Source organism: Hemicordylus capensis, chromosome 1 (genome assembly GCF_027244095.1).
Source record: "Hemicordylus capensis ecotype Gifberg chromosome 1, rHemCap1.1.pri, whole genome shotgun sequence".
NCBI lineage: Eukaryota > Metazoa > Chordata > Lepidosauria > Squamata > Cordylidae > Hemicordylus > Hemicordylus capensis.
Genome location: NC_069657.1, coordinates 17,782,370 through 17,802,127, shown reverse-complemented (window position 1 = coordinate 17,802,127; position 19,758 = coordinate 17,782,370). Strand labels below are relative to the sequence as shown.

The window sequence follows — 19,758 nt, the reverse complement described above, 5'->3', positions numbered from 1 at the left end:
GAAAATGGTTGACCGGAAAGTGTCTTCTTCACTCCTACGGCCAGAATTTATTCAAAATGGGTGTCCGGGGGTGGAGGCCAGGAAAGGCATTCCCGCCAGATTAAGCCAGTCACACTGAATTCAATGGGGCTTGATAGGGACGGTTGCTCTCCCCTGGCTAAGTAAAGAGAATCACCATTTTTAAAAGGTGCCTCTTTGCTATGGGTGTGCAAGCCGGCCTGATTCGAAACACAGTTCAAATTGAACCGGTCTGGTTCAGGCAGTCCAGGTTTGAACCGGCTTGGCCACAGTTCTAAGAACCGGTTTGCGGGCCAGTTCGGGAATACTTGTAAAGGGGAATCTGGCGAGGATTCCCCTTTAAAGTACAGGGGGCATTCTAAAGGCTGCCGGGGTTAGGGAGGCCCCCTCCTGCCACCTCCGATATCTCTGCTGCGGCCACCACTAAAGGTATAGTCTACCCTTTCTCTCGCCTCCCCCCAACTGGCGACCTTTAGGATAGGGATTAGGGAATGCCCCCATTATTTGTAAAGGGGAATCCTCACCGGATTCCTCTTTACAAATATCCCCAAACTGGTTCAGTCCAGTTTTGGTGTCCAAACTGGGCCAGAACCAGTTCGGCTGAATCAGAGACCCGGTTCAAACCAAACCAGCCAAACAGGTGACTCGAACATCCCTACTGTTTGCTCAGTTAGCAGGAGTCTTATTTATTTGTCAACAGACAGATGGGAGGCAGGGGGCATGATAAATTAAAATTCCACATAAGCCAAACATCCTAAATCCCATTTGGTTTATAGCCCTGGAAAATGTTCCAATTTCCTTTCCTGAAGTCACCATATGCCCAACCCAGTGGCCCAAGCTACTTTGGGCTTGGGTGTGGCAAGAGTTGAGGTCCTGTCATATTGAACTGACAGATGAGGCTGTGTCATGCTAACCTTGTCTGTAGATTAACTCAGCATTTAATGTAGCTGCCTTGCCTTGCCTGGGTGGAGCGCGCTGATGTCAACCAGCAATGCCTCTGCCTGCCATCCTTGCCTTCACCACCAGGTTTAGTGCGGCACACTGGCCCTATAGCAAAAACGGGAGTTTTATGAAGCAGCTGTTGGGATGGCAAAGCTCCTTGGAGGAGTACCTGCTTTGCATGCAAAAGCCCCCAAGTCCAGTCTCTGGCATCTCTAGGAAGGACTGGGAAAGACTCCTGTCCGAAACCCTTGCCAGCCAGGGTAGACAATATTGAGCTGTTTGGACCAATGATCAGATTTGGGATAAGGTGACTTCAAACAACAACAACAACTTAAAACACACCTTCTTAAAGGAGGCTTTGTAATGCTCCAACCTTGGTTTTTCGTTTTTATTATTCTCAGTTTTTAGCTTTTAAAATAACTTATCATTTGAACTTAATACGGATTGTGGCTTTTAACCTGATTTTTAACTTGTTTACTTAATGGAGTTAATTGTATTACTTTTATTGTATATTGTATCTATTTTATTGTTGTGAGCTGCCCTGAACAATAGTGTGCTGGAGGGACAGGGTATAATTTTTAAAAATAAATAAATATGTTCAGCTGTGTTCGGTAAATTACAAGTTGTGCACTTCACCCTGTCATAAGCCTCCTGCAGTCTTTATAAAAGATCTTTCAGATTCCACCTTCCCTGGCATTCTCCTTCCTGCTCTCAAGCAAAGCGTGAATTTCCCCCTTTGCTAAGCAGGTTCCCCCTTGGGTTACCTTTGGATGGGAGACTACATGTGAGCTCTGTAAAATATCCCTCTTGGGGGATGCGGCCATATCTCAGTGGAAGAGTATCTGCTTTGCATGGAGAAGGTCCCGGGTTTAGTGCCTGCCTTCTCCAGGTAGGGGCTGGGAGAGATTCTGTCTCTGAGCTTACGAGAACCACTGCCAGTTAGTGCAGACAATACTGAGCTGCATGGACCAATGGTCTGACTCATTACAAGGCAGCTTCCTATATTCCTAAGGTCTTCAGCTTCAGCACTGCTGAATGTCTTCACAAGACATCCTTGTGAAGAGATCAATGCCTGGCTGTATAATATTCTGGTGTAACTGACCAGTTGAATTTGTTTTGCTCCTGCATTTTAGACCTGTATGTCATTTGTATTTTATTTGTAAGGGCCTATGGCTACTGACGGCAAAACTGCCTCTACTTTTAACTTAGTGAAGATTGTGGGTTAAACATGTTGCTTCTGTAACTATATTTTCGTGATGCTCATGGGTGTCTTCAGGACTTTTTCTGGCAGTGGGGAGGGGGCAAAAGCTGTAATCCTATACCCACTTACCTTGCACCTTTTAAAAATGGTGATTCTCTTTACTTAGCCAGGGGAGAGCAACCATCCCTATCCAACCACAGCACAGCATATCTCCAGTGGTTGTTGCTGGTGTCTATCTTGTGTTTCTTTTTAATATTGTGAGCCCTTTGGGGACAGGGAGCCATTTTGCGTGTGCACGTGTGTGAAAACCACTCCGAGAACTTGTGTTGAAAAGCAGTATATAAATTCATAGTCATCGTAAATGGATGTTCAGTGCATGATCATACACACATCCCAACATGGTGTAATGGTTAGAGTGGGGAGACCAGAGTTCAAAACCCATTCAACCATGAAATTCCCTTGGTGTCACTGGGCCAGTCACTCCTCTCTAAGCCTAACTTACCGCACAGGGTTGTTGTGAGGATAAACATAACCATGTCCACCACTCTGGGCTCCGTGGAGGAAGAGCAGGATAGAAACGTAGTAAATAAATAAATACATGCATGCAGAGGTGGCTAGTTCACCACCCCCTCTGCTCTGAGTGAACCCCCGGAAGTGGAGAGAGCTGCCAAACCCAAGGGATCTTTTGCCAAGCGACTTCAAAGCAACTGCTTTCTACCACTAGGGTTGCGAGGTAAGGCCTTTACAGAGGACATGCAACTATTTTGAGGACCAAATGACTTTTTTTTTTTTTTTTGGCATGTGTTGTGGTGTCCAAAGTTCTGGGGAGCAGCTGGAACATTTTGTTTGCTCAAAACATGTTGCTTTCATGAGCAGCTTCTCTTCCCTCCCTACTGACCATCCATCCAATGAGGAAGCTAGAGGGGAGGTTTTGCTTCAGTGGCAGGATGCAGAGCCACATGATATAGGAGCACGGAGAGGTCGTGGGCCCAGCAGGTACAGCTTGCTTGCTTCATGTGGTGGAGGCGGTGGTGGCAGTGAGAAGTTAGCAGCTAGCTAGCTAACTTTACTCAGTTAGCAGCTCCCCTTGCTAACTGAGTAAAAAGGCACTTTTCAAAGTGGTCAATCTCTTCTATTTATCATGGGGAGAGCAACTGGCCCTATCTAATCCCAGCACAACATCCCTTTAGTAGCTGATGCTGGTGTTACCTTGCGTTTCTTTTTAGACTGTGAGCTCTTTGGAGACAGGGAAGCATCTTATTCATTTTTCTTTGAAAACAACTGTGAACCCTTCTGTTGAAAAGCCATCTATAACTGTTTGTAGTGGTACAAAACAGCAAGTGACTGGGAGAGCGCACATGCACCACTGCGCCAGCATACAAAGAGGCTGGTTCAGTAGCTAGCCGACTGCCCTACCTCGAGCCAAGAGGTGAGGTTGCCGGCTGGCTAGGGAGGGCAGGTTGGGTGATCCATGGGAGGACGACGAGGACAGAGGACCGTGTGTGGTAACCTAATCAGGATTTACGGTTCAGAAGCAGGGGCCTTGAGAACTCTGAACCTAGACAGCAGACTGAGCAGACATACAGCTCACCTGATCAGCAGCTTCATAGTGGTGAGCTGTATTTATTCTCATATTCTCCAATTTTTATCAAAATATGCTTATATAGTACCAAGAAACATACACACATTTTCATTCATTCATTCATTCATTCAACATATTTTTATACCGCCCAAAACATATGTTTCTGAGCAGATTACAACAGATTTTATGCAAGTGGAGAACTTCTGGATACTTTTTGGTATCTATTGGTATCCTCTATTTCCACAGTTTTGGTGACAGATATCGACTTTCTTTCAGCATCTGGACCTGGCAACCCTATCCACCACAAGAGGAGTAAGCCAAACAGCTTGACACCACCACCATGGACATTTCACCATTCCAGGCCCAGGGAGACCCAGATGTCCTGCACGACTTCCCAACTGTTGTATAGGACTGAGGAACCAACCCTGGAGCAACTGTTGTATGGGGACAGCCAGGCACCTATTAGTTTCTCAGGTCACCTCAACTGAAGAGCTGCAGTACCAGTTCTGACCATCATATGGGTGGCACTGCAGTGCAAAGAACTGGCTGATCATTCCCACTACCTGGGAACTGTTGTGCTGGCAAAGGAGCAAAGCATGTGAGCTCACCTGTGGGAGCTCCTGGACTGAGAGCCCAGCATTTTGCAGCTGCGCTTAACTTATTTTGCTATGTTAATTCTTGACACTATTTAATTGTATGCCATTCTGTGCACTTTGAGTAGAAAGGTGGCCTTAAAAGATCTTAAGGAAATTTAACAAACAAACATACTTAATTTGCATCATCTGTTGGCACTTTGCCATGGGAGTTCTGCAGAATTTAGGATTTCCCAATACATAGGACAAAGGAAGGGAGCAAAAATGAAAGGAGAGAGAAAGCATAAGCCAGGCAGGGGATCAACTGGAACTAGGGTGCGGAGGCTAGGAGCCCTGGTAAATCAATACAGTGAGGAGTTAGGAGGAATGCAATAGCCCACTCCCTTTCCTACTAAAAAGTCAATGAAAATAAAATGAGTAATGACAAAAAGGGTATTGTACCAGCTCACCCCAGACAATGAACTTGAGAGCGCTGAGCTAAAAAAAATACTGTCTGGTCAAACCAGAAAAAGAGAGCTATGCATTAAAACAAGGGCTGCTTCCCAAGAGACAGATTTTAACTGACGGATCCTGCTGCTCTGATCATAACAGCAGTTCACTCAATTTCTTTGAACCCAAAAATCTCTCTACACTTTGTTTAAAAAAAACACAACACCCACTAACTGCTAAGTGCCAAGGATTTCCAATTTTTTTAAGGGAGCAATAAGGCAACCCTCACGCAGACCGGGGGAAAGACATGGAAAGTGGTACATTCCTTGGCATCTGAAGATGTTTAAAAACTGGCTGTAACAACGCATCCAAAAAAAAATCTATATTGCTGCCGTCTAGCCCTTTCTTCCCATTCATTATTAATCAATACTACTTCCATCTCCAGCAGACAGATAATAGATAGGCAGCGGGCTCCTTGAGGAGCAAAAGCTGAAAAAAGAAAAAGTCCCTCTTTCATCTTTTAAGGTTTAAAAATAATTAGTAAAGCCAATATGAATCTCAACCTGAATATGACCTTGCAATCTTGGCTTATTGGTGGAAAAAGGATGAGGAAAGTGCACAAGGGGTTTGAGAGCACCTTCTCTAGAGGGAAAGATTAACAAGCTTGGGGGTTTTTTCACTGAGAAAGAAAGAGAACTAAGGAGGGGGATTGGAGTGGTCCTCAACATTATGCCAGATACAAGCCCTATTCACATGTTACGTTCAACACTCACACAATCTGAATACAGTGTACATATAAGCCCTGTTCAGACATTATAACTAAAGAAGCTGTGCAGTTGTCCCTCGCCAACCGCAAGGACTCCGTTCCTGGAAACCCTTGTCGTTGGCAAGGCATTGAAATGAATGGGAAACAGGAGGTTAGGGGAATCGCGAGTGCCAAAGTGCCTAAAATCCACCAAAAAAGTTTTAAAAATCCCCGACCCCCAGAACAGATCCCCCGAGCAGCAGAAATGTCCCTGGAAATTACCCCCCCCCAAAAAAACCCAACCCCCCGAAATCACCCCGACCCCCAGATTGACCCTGGAAATTGGCCCAAAAAATGGCTGAAAATTTAAAGCAAAATGGCGCCAACCATGAATACTCAAGTTGCGTTTGGCGAAGGGGGTGACAGTTTGCCAGTCGCAGATACTCAAATCTATGATTGGCAAACCCGTGGTAGGCGAGGGACATCTGTATCTGCGTACAGCATCTCAAATGGGGTTGGAAGTCCCGCCCCCGCCCCGTCACTCACCCCAACAGCCCACTGCTCATAATTACAACAGTGCTTGTCTGAAGAAGCAAATGCTACTTCTGTGATCAGGAGCCTGGGATACTGAGCTTCCTGATCAAGGAAGCGCCTGCCATCAGGGATGCAGCATTCCCCTCTTCAGATGAACACTGCTGTAACTGTGAGCAGCGGGCTGCAGGGGTGAGTGACAGGACTGGGGCGGGACTTCTGCCCCCACTTGAGACGCTGTATGTAGGCTATAATGTCTGAAGTGGGCTAGGTACAGATCTGTACACAGGTAGTTATTCATACCCAAGATCACCCAGTTACAGTAGTATGCTTCTTATCTGAATCCTGCATTTCAGGAGGTCTGTACCCAAGATCACTCCTTAAATGAACACGGTACATCATTGATACAAAAAAACATGAACATGTATACAGACATCTGAATGCAGGTACAACATATTGTCTGAACAGCGCTATGGGCAGAATGACTGGAGATAAAATATTTGTCCCTCTCTCATAATACTAGATCTTTGGGGCACCCAATGAAACTGATTCAAGAAAGCCAGAGGGCAAGTTAGGATGATACTTTTACAGTCTACCCCATTAAAAGGGGAACACACCCGAAGTACACCTGTCCTGACATTCACGGACAACTGGCCATCTGCAAAAGATAATGGGAGAGGCAGGGGGCACATCCCTCATGGCATATCCCTCTTTTAATTGCATGGGCTGGAAAAGCAACGCTTCACTTCACACACAACTAGTACAGTTCTAGGTAAACACCAGTGGCGTTGAACCAACAGAAAGCAGACTGGAAAATAGCCACTCAACTGGTAAGTAAAGTAAAGTGTGCCATCAAGTCAATTTCTACTCCTGGCACCCACAGAGCCCAGTGGTTTTCTTTTGGTAGAATACAGGAAGAGTTTACCATTGCCTCCTCCCACAAAGTATGATATGATGCCTTTCAGCATCTTTCTATATCACTGCTGCCCAATATAGTACCAGTGGGGATTCGAACCGGCAACCTTCTGCTTGTTAGTCAAGCATTTCCCCGCTGTGCCACTTAAGGTGACACTCACCTGGTAGCCTGGGGAAAATAGGTATCACCTGGATGTGACCAGGCAGAAGACTCTTGAATGATCAACACGGATCTCCCTGGCCATGCTAGTACATCTCTTCTCAGTGCAAGTCTTCCTGCTTTTGTGGGCTCACCGGCAATAATGCTTTTTACCAGTTCATCGTACAAAAACATGGACCTCTGGAACTAGGTCACTTTTTTTTTTTAGTTGCCTATCAACAGAAAAGTGGCTGTGATAACTATGATTGAGATCTCCATAAATCGCCAGCATCATATATTCTCAGGAGTGAAATTATATATTCTGTTCTTGGCTGGGAAAGTATTCTCTTCAGCGGTGGACAGAAACCTGCCTGCCTATAAGACATATTGCCTTGCTTTGCTTTATCTGAAGGGCCACACAGCGTAGCCTAATCCAGACAAGTCGTGTAGGCAGAGGTTTCCGCCTGGGGATACTGGAGGACAAGGACATGAACTAGCATAGCTCAAACTTGCCTGTGAAAACTCTGCAAGCATACATTAGATTAAAGTCTAGTGCCAAGTCTCACGATATGGTGGCCAACACAGGATTTCCAGGGCATGTCATGAAGCTATATCAGCCTTGCTGGTGTTACTCAGGTCTGGATCTGGCAAGTGTCTCTCTGCTATCCTGCTGCTCTGTCTTATTTTACAGCGGCTGCTTTTTGGTGTTTTTATGGTTCTTATCGCTTTTAATGGATTTCAGTGTTTTAATGTGATTTTTATGGAAGTTGTATTTTAACTTTTGCAAACCACCTTGGGGTGAGTTTCACAAAAGGCAGTATAGAAATTGAGCTATAAATTAGGGGCTGCCGGGTCTCTCAGCTTTTCTGCCTCTGTCTTTGTTGCTGTTGTTATTTGGTGTTTCATCATTTTCACTGTTTAACTGATTTTTAAATGTGATTTTTCTACAATTTTGTTGTATTTTAACTTTTGTAAACTACTTTGTGATGCCTTATGAAAGGGGGTATAAAATTGAATTAATGGATGAATGGATGAATGAATGAATGGATGGATGCCACCCGGGAGCCCCATGTATGCTGAGCTTCATGGAAGACAGGATATAAATGTACTAAATATATACATGATCAATACCACAGCAGGGATGGGAGGGACATTTGCAAAGAAGAGGCAGGCAGAAAAGAGTGCTTAACCCTTCCTTCACCCACCCTTTTCCCTCCGGAACCTGTCCCCTGGCTGCTTTTCTCCCACATGCCAGATGCACTCCCTGGGCATGTGGAGAAAGAGCTAGGGAAGGGTTAAGCACCCCATTCCCACATACTATTTCTCCCCTTAAGAACACCCTTCTACTGTTGCTTGGCATGTCCATGTGTTTGTAGTTGGGAATCTTGTGTTTGCCACCAAATGCGAAGTTCCATCCATTAAAGGGGCAAGGGGGCGGGGAGATAAAAGCAGTAATAGTCTCTAGAAGGTTTCTCCAAACGTGGGTACATAAGGCACCAAAGAACCAAACCACGAAAACTGGCAGCAGGGCCCAAGCACCGTATTCAGGTAGAGGGAGCTATTGGCCTGGTTTTCCCTGAACTACAGTGCCACCCTAATAATGGCTAGGGAGGGTACTGCAACTCACCAGCCCCATTAAACCAGTTCATCTGGATTTGGCTGGCCCTATAAAAGTGTTTGCTTGATTCCTCAGGCTAAGCAACTTGTTACAGTAACCATACAGATTCCTGTGTCTTGCCTCACCTGGACTTCTGCTTTTTGAAAACTGACAGTAGATATTACCTTGATTACATACCTGCCTCTGACCTCTGCTCACCACTTGGGACCTCAGCTTCTACCTGATCTCAGCTACATGCTTGTCTCTTGGCTTTCCATCTGACTGTAGGCCATACCCCACAAAGCCTTGACAGTCAATGCAAGAGAAATAAATCCGTACTAACAACTTAAATTTTTTATTACTATTATTACTATACCACAGGTCATCACAAACACAGCAATTGATGCTTCACATAAAAATACAATGGATCAATCACAACTATCAATTCATGTTAGGAAAAAAGCCATTCTTCCAAGGAAGTCAGAGGCAAGAATTGAATCCTGATCAACACTGACTCAAGCCTAACACTTTCAAGATAACTCATAGCCTGCAACCATTCTGAACCACAAATCCATGCTTACTTCTAAATATTGTAGAAAATTCAAAATATATATTTAAATGTAATGGTGGATCTGATAACAATGGAAAGCAGCTCTGCAAAAGCACAAACAAGAGAGCTGAAAGTCATTTGAAACTGTTTCACTTCCCACAATTTGTACATACACAACACACACACCCCTTTTTTGTCTCACTGTCATTTCTCGACAAGCAGGTTTTGTAGGGTTTTGAAAAAGAAAAACCTGCAAAAACCTGTTTAGGTAGAAGGGGGAAATGGGATAAGCAGTCAGAACAGCAATCCTTCCAAACAACATTTTTCTCTCTGGAAACAAAAAAGTATCGTTTGTTGGCAATCTCAGGCCACAACCCTAAGGTTTCCTCAATGCCTGATGAGCAAGTCCCACAGAACTCAATGGGTCTGACTGCTGAGCAAACATGCTTAAAACTCCAATGCATGTTTAAGTTGCATTTCATACATTGAAACATGCATAGGAAGCTACCTTATATCACATCAGACTCTTGCTCCATCTAGCTCAGTAGTGTCTACACTGACAGGCAGCAGCCCTCCAAGATTTCAGACAGGACCCTTTCCCAGCCCTACCTGGAGATGCTGCCAGGGAGTGGCCTTGGGACCTTCTGAATGCCAAGAAGATGCTCTGCCACGGAGTTACAGCCCTATCTCCCCTTTCAATGCTGATGATCAACAATGCAACCGGCAATACATCCACAGTGCCAAATTTCAAAACTTACACTAACCATTTCTGAAAGGACCCAAACATATAGCCAGCCAAGAAAAACAGATGCACAAGGCCCACCAGAATCATTCCAAAGCCTACCTCTGGACCGCATGTAGTTCTCTATTGTCTCAGGAGAGGGGGGATGAGAAGAGTTAAAGGCTGCAAAATACTCTCCAGCACCACAAGGCGCACTTCATCAAGGAACATACTTCTTCCTAATCCAATCAGATGATCAGCTTATTTCTAATGCACAGGACGACAGAGCTCCTTTATACCGTTTCCCCCCAATTAAACACTATAAACCTCACAAAGCATAGTCACTTTTGTAGCACTGATTTGCTTCCTTCAGTAAAGATCTCAGAACAATGGAAAGATCACCCCTGCTAACTTGGCAAAGAAGCACTTTTTAACGTGGTGATTCTCTTTATTTAGCAGGGGGAGAGTAACTGGTCCTATCCACCCCCAGCACAGGACTTCCAGTGACTGTTGCTGGTGTCTATCTTCTGTTTCTTTTTAGATTGTGAGCCCTTGGGGGACAGGGATCCATCTTATTTATTTATTTATTATTTCTCTGTGTCACCCTGAGCCAGTTTTGGAATGGTGGAATAGAAATCGAATGAATGAATGAATGAATGAATGAATGAATGAATAGTTTGCTGAATGTTGCCTTCTTGCCCGCAAACCTCTGCACTTTTTTTCACCGTGCAGCTTAACATTTTATTAAGGTGTACTTCAGAGTAGCACCAACACACTGATAAAGTAAAGTAAGTAAAGTGTACTATCAAGTCGATTTGGACTCCTGGTGCCCACAGAGCCCTGTGGTTTCCTTTTGGTAGAATACAGGAGGGGTTTACCATTGCCTCCTCCCACGCAGTGTGAGATGATGCCTTTCAGCATCTTCCTATATCGCTGCTGCCCGATATAGCACCAGCGGGGATTCGAACCGGCAACCTTCTGCTTGTTAGTGAAGCATTTCCCTGCTGCGCCACTTAAGGTGGTAACATACTGATTCTAAAGGATGCTTTATTTGTTTTTATTTCCTGCAAGATTCTTTTCTGTCTCTCTGTCTTCCCCACCAAAAAAACGAGAGAGGGAGACACATGAACTTTGGTCAATGAAGACCTGGCTTTAATTTGCTAGAAGCAAACCACTAAATACCTACCGGCTTATCCTGGCAGTTTTCTCCCCAAAGCTTCTTTGCTACCGTCACTAAGTAAGCCCACTTTGCTGCTAAAAGGTATTATGTTCTTCATTCCATTAATGATTTAAGCCCACTACCAATCCTTAAAAAAGGGGGGTGGGGGCTAAAGAGGCCTGACTGAGTATGTAGGAACTGAGTAATTGGTCGAAGTGCACAGGCAAGAAGTCCTCAAAGCTCTTGATTGCTCCTGTAAGTACTAGGGCTGAGTGAGATGAGTCCTCCTCCATTTTGCCACCCCATTTGCAAACAACAACAAAATTTCGGTAATTTTCAGGTGAGGGTTGAGTCCCTCTGAGTGGTCTCCTTTCCCTGTAAGCCCCCTGGTAATGGCATAATGTGATGAGTGGCATTGTTCTCACAGGATTTCTGAGGGGAAACTAGTGGTTGCCATTCAGGGGCAGTGTGGTGGACACAGCTCCTTTGAAAGTGTCGACTCAATGTGCGGCAGCTGTGAAAAAGGCCAATTCCATGCTGGGGATCATTAGGAAGGGGATTGGAAATAAAATGGCTAATATTATAATGCCCTTATACAAAACTATGGTGCAGCCACACCTGGAGTACTGCGTACAATTCTGGTAACCACATCTAAAAAAGGACATTGTAGAACTGGAAAAGGTGCAGAAGAGGGCAACCCAGATGATCAGGGGCCTAGAGCACCTTCCTTATGAGGCAAGATTACAACACCTGTGGCTTTTTATTTTAGAAAAGAGATTACTGCGGGGAGACATGATAGAGGTCTATAAAATCATGCATGGTGTGGAGAAAGTGGATAGAGAGAAATTTTTCTCCCTCTCACATCACACTAGAACCAGGGGTTATCCCAAGAAATTGATTGCCGGGAAATTTAGGACCAACAAACGGAAGTACTTTTTCATACAACGCACAATCAACTTGTGGAACTCTCTGCCACAGGATTTGGTGACAGCCAACAACCCAGAAGGTTTTAAGAGGGGTTTGGATAACTTCATGGAGGAGAGGACTATCAAGGGCTCCTAGTAAGAGGGCTATAGGCCACCTCCAGCCTCAAAAGTAGGATGCCTCTGAATACCAGTTGCAGGGGAGTAACAGCAGGAGAGAGGGCATGCCCTCAACTCCAGCCTGTAGGCTTCCAGTGGCATCTGGTGGGCCACTGTGTGAAACAAGATGCTGGACTAGATGGGCCTTCTTGGGCCTGATCCAGCAGGGCTATTCTTAGGTTCACCATTGCCGCTACCGCTGCCAAACTGGCACCTGAGGAGGTAGGTGAACTGGGAGACAATTCCAGGGCAACTTTTTATGCCCTCCCTCCAACAATGGGATCTGCGAGAACTTTCAACTTGATCCTTCGTAAGGGCCCATCTCACAACTGATCAACACTTTAGAAGAGTGGGATCTAAGAGTTTGAATGTTTTAAGTTGTTTTAAATGTAAATGGTTTTTAACTGTTTTAACAGTTTGTCTTATTTTGTGTTTGTTGTGTTTATTTTTGTGAACCGCCTAGGGCCTTTGGAGTCAGGTGATATATAAATTAAATAAAAATAAAATACAAATTTATAGATAGATAGATAGATAGATAGATAGATAGATAGATAGATAGATAGATAGCACCCCCTCCCCCAGGATAGTACAATTTCAGGATGCCAAAGGGGTGATGATACAGTCAAATTCTCTCCCACATCAATGCTTCCCTGCCTGTGAAACATAAGTAACATGTTGGTGGGGGAGGCTAGCTGGAGCTCCAACTCGAACCAGGAGTCTCAGGGTGTGCGGCTGGGACTTAACGTGTGAGCTGCCTTGAATAGGTGAGTGAGTGCTCAAACTTTGGAAAAGCTTGTACTACAGATGGATACAGGGTTGTGCAATACCAGCTCCTGCAATTGGTAGCTGATATGAAGCTTCCAGATTGGCTCAGCCTGGTATCAATATAACGGGCCTGGCATTCTCTTGTTGCACGTTAGACTCCAACTGAAGCCCTTGGTCTGTCTCAAAGTCCAACAATTCATTTCAGTTACCCTGTGGGTTGGAGAACACACATTCCAGGCTTGGATGTGAGCACAGCCACTCATAGTCCTTATCCTTACCAGCTTTATGTTCTTAATTATGAATATTAATAATATCAGTAATATTAATAATGATGCCTGATACCCAGAGCAGCATTCCAAGGACACAGCAAGCGGATGAGGCCATAGCTAACTGACAGAGCATCTACTTTGCATACAGACGGTCCCAGGTTCAGTCCTTGGCATCTCGTTGGAGAACTGTTGCCCGTGGGTGTAGACAATACTGAGACAGATGGAACAATGGTCTCAGTCAGTATAAGGAAGCTTCCTGTGGTCCTATGTTTCAGCCAGAGGCTTCCAGAACAGCAGAGCGTGCATGCAGAGGGAATGCAGAGCAATTTTCACTGATCCCCCTGCCTCTGTAATTGTTCTGTGCCTTCCAGAACTATGTTCCTGAGCATCACATAGCCCTCAGGGACATATTCTTGGAAAGTAAAGAACATTTCTGGAGGCAAGGGAGAACAGTGAAAATTGTTTCCCCTTTCCCCCACGCACATACTGTGCTGCTCAGGAAAACTGGCCAAGTTAAAGCATCCTCTCCTTGTGAGGATGCAACTCCTGGTGCATCCTCAGAATGCTACTCTGGATGTCAGCCATTAATATTGAATGAATGAATGAATTAAAAAGTACATGAGACAGCTGGGGGGTCCATACTATCTGAGGGGGGAAATTTTCATTGTGATTTTGGACGTCTCTAGAGATATAAAACAGGTGATTGCACTGCAATACTTTAGTCTTTCAGTGTGTTCTCAGGCTTTTATTGTCCTGACCATCAGCTCTGCCACAGCCAAATTTGCAAGGGTGTTTTAAAAGTTAATTTTTAAAGACACAAAAAGTACTATAAAATTGCTCTGGTGTTGCAAAGGAATGGAAATGAAGAGTGGCAAGAATGTCCTCCAAAGCTTACTTCAGGAGTACAACAATTTGTTCTTTGTAACACAAACTCTGACCCTAACCCTTTCCTCTGTGCAAAAATGACTGCAATTTTAAACCCTAATCATTTGGGGACAGGGATAAAGAAGGGGTGGTAATACATACACGGCTGTAAGTACAGCAATGCTATCACCTATTTTCCATCATTAGGGGGTAGACATAAAATCACTATGAGCATTTGTCAATGGCCAAAATTTGTGGGCCTGGCTCATGGACCATTAACATTTACTTTCAAACACACACACACACACACGTACGTTCTTTCCACCAATTATCTACAGAACTAGGCAAATTGTCCAAAGGTTAATTTGCAAATAGCAGTCCAAAAGACGCAGATGCACACACACGATCTCCAAAGGTTGCCAAGATGTCTCAGGTTAATTACATTGGAGATTTTTTAAAAAAAAACACGGAGAAGAAAATGGTGATATTTTGCAACACAAGGCAGGAATCTGGCTCATATTACGGCTGCTGCCACCGGGCAGTTTCCTTCAAGGCTGAGGAAACAGTAACCTCCTTTAACCATCCTCTTCTGTCACAGCTAATCATGGGGAAATGGCTCCTCCTGACTGTGAGCTTCTGGCTACTTACTCCTAGCAATGCAGCCCGGTACCTGTCACATCTGCGGTAGCTGTCACAGGTGAAGTGGACACGCTCATGTGCACAAAGGCAAAGCAATGCAAAAAGGGAAGAGAGAGGGAGAGAGAGGGAGAGGGAGAGAGAGAGAGGTAGAGGTGGGGGGGGGGTCAGCTCAAGTAAAGAGCCAAAAGGGAAAACACAGCTCTTAATACTCGATCCCAGCTTAGAGGGGATTTTTTTTTACAAGGACAATACACAGCATGGAAGATTAAGGTCACGAGTACTGCTGTAGCTGGGCCCAGCCATCGGAGAGCCTCCATAAGGCCAGCTAAGGATCACTTCCTTTTTTTCGCCTTGGTAACCGAGATGGGCTTTAAGAGTGAATTGAAAGAACGTTTCTTTCGGTTTGTCCTCTTCTGACCCCTAAGAGGTCAGAAGAGGACCCTGCTAACTGGGCAAAGAGGCACCTTTTACCGTGGTGATTCTCTTTCTTTAGCAGGGGGAGAGCAACTGGCCCTATCCAACCCCAGCACAGGACCTCCAGTGACTGTTGCTGGTGTCTATCTTGTGTTTCTTTTTAGAAGGTGAGCCCTTGGGGGACAGGGAGCCATCTTATTTATTTATTATTTCTCTGTGTAAACCGCCCTGAGCCATTTTTGGAAGGGCGGTATAGAAATTGAATTAATAATAATAATAATAATAATAATAATAATAATAATAATAGCTTCCAGGGAAAAGGCTGGCCCACGACATTATTTTAAAACAACATTAATCATACATGGGGGGCAGCAACGTAGGGGGGAAGAGGGTGACCAGTCTCCTCAGCTTAGCCACCCCCCATCTTGGGCCTTACATTGACATATTTTTAGTTTAAAAATTAAAGCCCCGTTCTCTATCATTCCGCTACACGACATTTCTCTGCCTACTTGGGGCAAGAATTCTGCTAAGCCAAGGAGAGGGTCTTGGGCTTAAGTATCCCCCCGCCCTCACCCTCATCGCACACATAAGGAAAAGCTGGGCCATGAGATCCCACATCATCATCATCATCATCATCATCATCATCATCATCATTCAATTTCTATACCGCCCTTCCAAAAATGGATCAGGGCGGTTTACAAAGAGAAATAACAAACAAATAAGATGGCTCCCTGTCCCCAAAGGGCTCACAATCTAAAAAGAAACACAAGACAAACACCAGCAACAGTCACGGGAGGTCCTGTGCTGGGGGTGGATAGGGCCAGTTACTCTCCCCCTGCTAAATAAAGAGAATCACCATGTTAAAAGGTGCCTCTTTGCCCAGTTAACATGTATTTGAATGCGGGATTTCCCTTGACTGCGTGATATAGATCCTGCTACCTTCTAACAAGCATGAACAGAGTGGGGAAAGGGTTGAGAGGAAGCATGAGGAGACAAATCCTGCCCACCATTTCAGGGGTTTGGTTTCCAACCTTGGGTTCCCAGATAATGAACTACAGCTCCCATCATCCCCAGTCACAATGGCTTTTGGGGTGATAGGAGCTGTAATCCAATAACTAGAGCTCCTGCCCTAGTTCATAAACTTCCACCTGTATGTCTTAACCAAAGATATCCTTGTCTTTACCAGAGATAGCCTTTACCAGAGATAGCCACGGCCCACATTTATTTAAATGTGTCAAACTACTTCCCCTTCAGAAGGACAAAGGTTTGAAAGGGCTGGTGAGAAAACTAAAGTGTTTTAGCCTCCTTTCCCCATGAGAAGCAGAAGGCATTGCTACTATTTTGAGTCTTCAAGCTGGGAAATTTCCTGCCCCTTTTGTTCAAGCCCTTCTCCCCCCACCCTCTTGCCACTGAGTTCTGTGAGCTCTGCCCACCTGGTTGTCTGTTAACTACCCTCTGAGTTTGCAAACATTCCGCTCCATTGAGTTACATTGAGCGGCAGTTGGGGGCATTATCCGTGTGTTACCCCAAGTCTGCCAGTACCTCTCTCTCCCCTGCAGGTGCTCCAGTTATGATCCTTAAGGATGCGTAACATTTCCAGCTCTTTCGGAAACAGATATACGATGCAGCAATTACAACAATCAATTTGTCACCAGAAGCTTCCCACTAGTTCTATTTATTATCCCTCCAGGATTGCAGCAGTCTGTTCAACTCAGTCACGACCTCTACGTGAAAGTACACAGCCTCAGACACTGCCATTTGGTTCTCTATGAATCACCTGTGCCATTCATAAGAAAGCAGAGACATATTGGCGGGGGGTGGGGTGGGGACAGGAAACCAAACTAACCTGCCTAGCCTGTAACCTTTTCCACCCATTCTCTCCCACCCACCCACCCCTCTCTCTCTCTCTCTCTCTCTCTCTCTCTCTCACACACACACACACACACACACACACACACACTTATTTAGTTAATCAAATTTGTACACCACCCCAAACTTCCATCTCTAGGTGGTTTACAGCAACATAAACCAACTGAAACAGAACTCAAAACCTTAGAACAATTTAAAGCCGCAGTCAAATTTAAAAGCCTGGGGTGAACCAATGAGTCTTTATTATTTATTTATTTATTTATTTGATTTGATTTGATTTGATTTATATACCGCCCTTCCGAAATGGCTCAGGGCGGTCTTTATGGACTTTAAAAAAGTTGTCAGAGATGGGGAGGCTCTTATTTCAGCAGGGAGTGCATTCCAGAGTCTCGGGGTAGCAACAGAGAAGGTCCGTCCCTGAGTAGCCACCAGACAAGCTGGCGGCAACCACAGACAAACCTCTCTGGATTATCTCAATGGATGGTGGGGCTCATAATGAAGAAGAGGTTCTCTTAAATACTCTGGGCCTAAGCTGTTTAGGGCTTTATCGGTTATAACCAGCACCTTGTATTCTTCCTAGAAACTTATTGGTAACCAGTGTTGCTCTTTTAATATAGGAGTAATATGGTCTCTCTGAGATGACCCAGAGACCACCCTGGTTGCCGCATTCTGTACCAACTACAGTTTCTGGACTACATACAAAGGCAGCCACACATAGAGCGCATTACAGTAATCCAGTCTGGAGGTTACCAACATATGTACCACTGTTCTGAGACAGTTTATCTCAAGAAACGGATGCAGCTGGGGTATCATTTGAAGTTGATAGAAAGGTCCTCTGTCCACTGCCTGAAACAGAGACACCAGGGAGAGGTTTGGATCCAGAAGCACTCCCAGACTGCGTACCTGTTCCTTCTGGGGAAGTGTGACCCGACCCAGAACCAGCAGATCAACATTGTCCGAGTCCCAACCCCACACAACAACTACCTACATAGGAAGGGAAACAGTGCAAATGCCTGAATACAGCCTCGATGCAAAGATACAGCAGAATTCCTTTTAATCTGGAAAAGCAGAAACAAGTTGTAGCGCGAAACCACAAATGACTTCCCAGAAAGTAGCAGCCCACACATTCACTGCACTAACTCCTAACCGATGGAAAAAATCCAAACATCCCCAAAAGGGAAACCAAGACTCGTTTCCATTCTTGACTATCTGGTTTTTCTAAATCAGTACCTGTAACTGCTTTCTTCTCGCCTTTCTCCAGCTTGGCTTGGGGCGATTCAGTATCTCCACTGTGATCCATTTGCTGCTCCACCCTTTTCATTGATGTGCCTTTAAAGCTCATCTGGAGTTGGCTGGTGTATTTCTCATGCTGAAGGATGGAAGGCAAGAAACGTCATGTGTACAGACAGTGCAACAAGGAGTCAAGCTGCAGTTCCAACAGAATCTGACAACATTCAATAATTTGATTGCATTTTTAACTATTTTTATACTTGTATGCTGCTTTGAGCAATCTATAGTGCTAGAACAGCTCATAAATATTGTAATAAATTTTTCAAATTTATTAGATTGTTAGTGATGCCATGGATTGTACTGTTGTATTTATTTTATTTAACCTTGTAAACTACCTTGGGACAAATGTATGAGAGGTGGTATATACGTTCAAATATAAATAAAACCACCAAACATGGGGTGAAGGGAAGAGGCTCAGGATCCCAGAGGGAGAGGAATGTCCCCACTTCAAAAACCCCTACCTTGCACACCTCATTGTCAGTTTGATAAATACTAATGTTCAGACACACCCTTGTCACGCATGGACTCCCCCTGCCCCCGCAAAAGAGGACAGATTGGCCAGCCAGTGTACATATTCAAACGTTACTCCACAGCCAAAAAATCTAGATATCTGCACAGCTAAACCTCTGTGAAGAACTGAAGCCTTTCTTAGTGCACAAGGTCCATATTTTCCAATGGAATTTGTCTCTAATACAGGGGTCTTTAACCTGGAGTACAAGGGGTAAGTCCAGATAGGCTATGGGAATTATATAATTAAAAAGGCAGCTCCCGAAAAATATCAGACATATATTACAACCAGACCAAGTTACACATATGAGAGAGCAAGAGCAAGAGCTTGTGCTGTCGAGTCAGTGACAACCCCTGGCGACCACAGAGCCCTGTGGTTTTCTAGGTAGAATACAGGAGGAGTTTCCCATTGCCTCCTCCTGCTCAGTATGAGATGATGCCTTTCAGCACCTTCCTATATTGCTGCTGCCCAATATAGTGCCAGCAGGGATTTGAACCAGCAACCTTCTGCTTGTTAATCAAGCATTTCCCCCACTACCCCACTTAAGGTAGAGCTGATTCTAGGAGAAGCACATTTTGTCAAGCCTGCAGCTGTCAGAATCCCCTCTTCTAGGAAAAGAAAGATTGCGCCTTCGAGTTGGTGTCGACTCCTGGCGACCACAGAGCCCTGTGGTTTTCTTGGTAGAATACAGGAGTGGCTTACCATTGCCTTCTCCGGCACAGTGTGAGACGATGCCTTTCAGCACCTTCCTCTATCGCTGCTGCCCGATATAGGAGTTTCCCATATTCTGGAAAACACACCAGCGGGGATTCGAACCAACAGCCTCCTGCTGTCTAGGCAAGTTGCTTCCCCACTGCACCATTAGGTGGCTCTGCTGTTAAAGGTGAGGAAGCTTGGCCATTGTCCTGCGTTTGCCCTAAGGCTCATTCACTTGAG

General features: G+C 44.9%; 1 protein-coding gene across 5 annotated transcripts in view; it reads right to left on the bottom strand.

The window, feature by feature from the left end:
* Window positions 1-19,758, bottom strand: part of CEP170B (centrosomal protein 170B) — a 134,010-nt gene that overhangs the window by 61,203 nt on the left and 53,049 nt on the right. For all 5 annotated transcript variants that reach the window (XM_053278824.1, XM_053278842.1, XM_053278852.1 and 2 more), the window contains exon 6: window positions 18,255-18,393. In XM_053278824.1, the coding sequence (XP_053134799.1) occupies window positions 18,255-18,393 (139 nt within the window). The remainder of the gene's footprint in view (window positions 1-18,254; window positions 18,394-19,758) is intronic.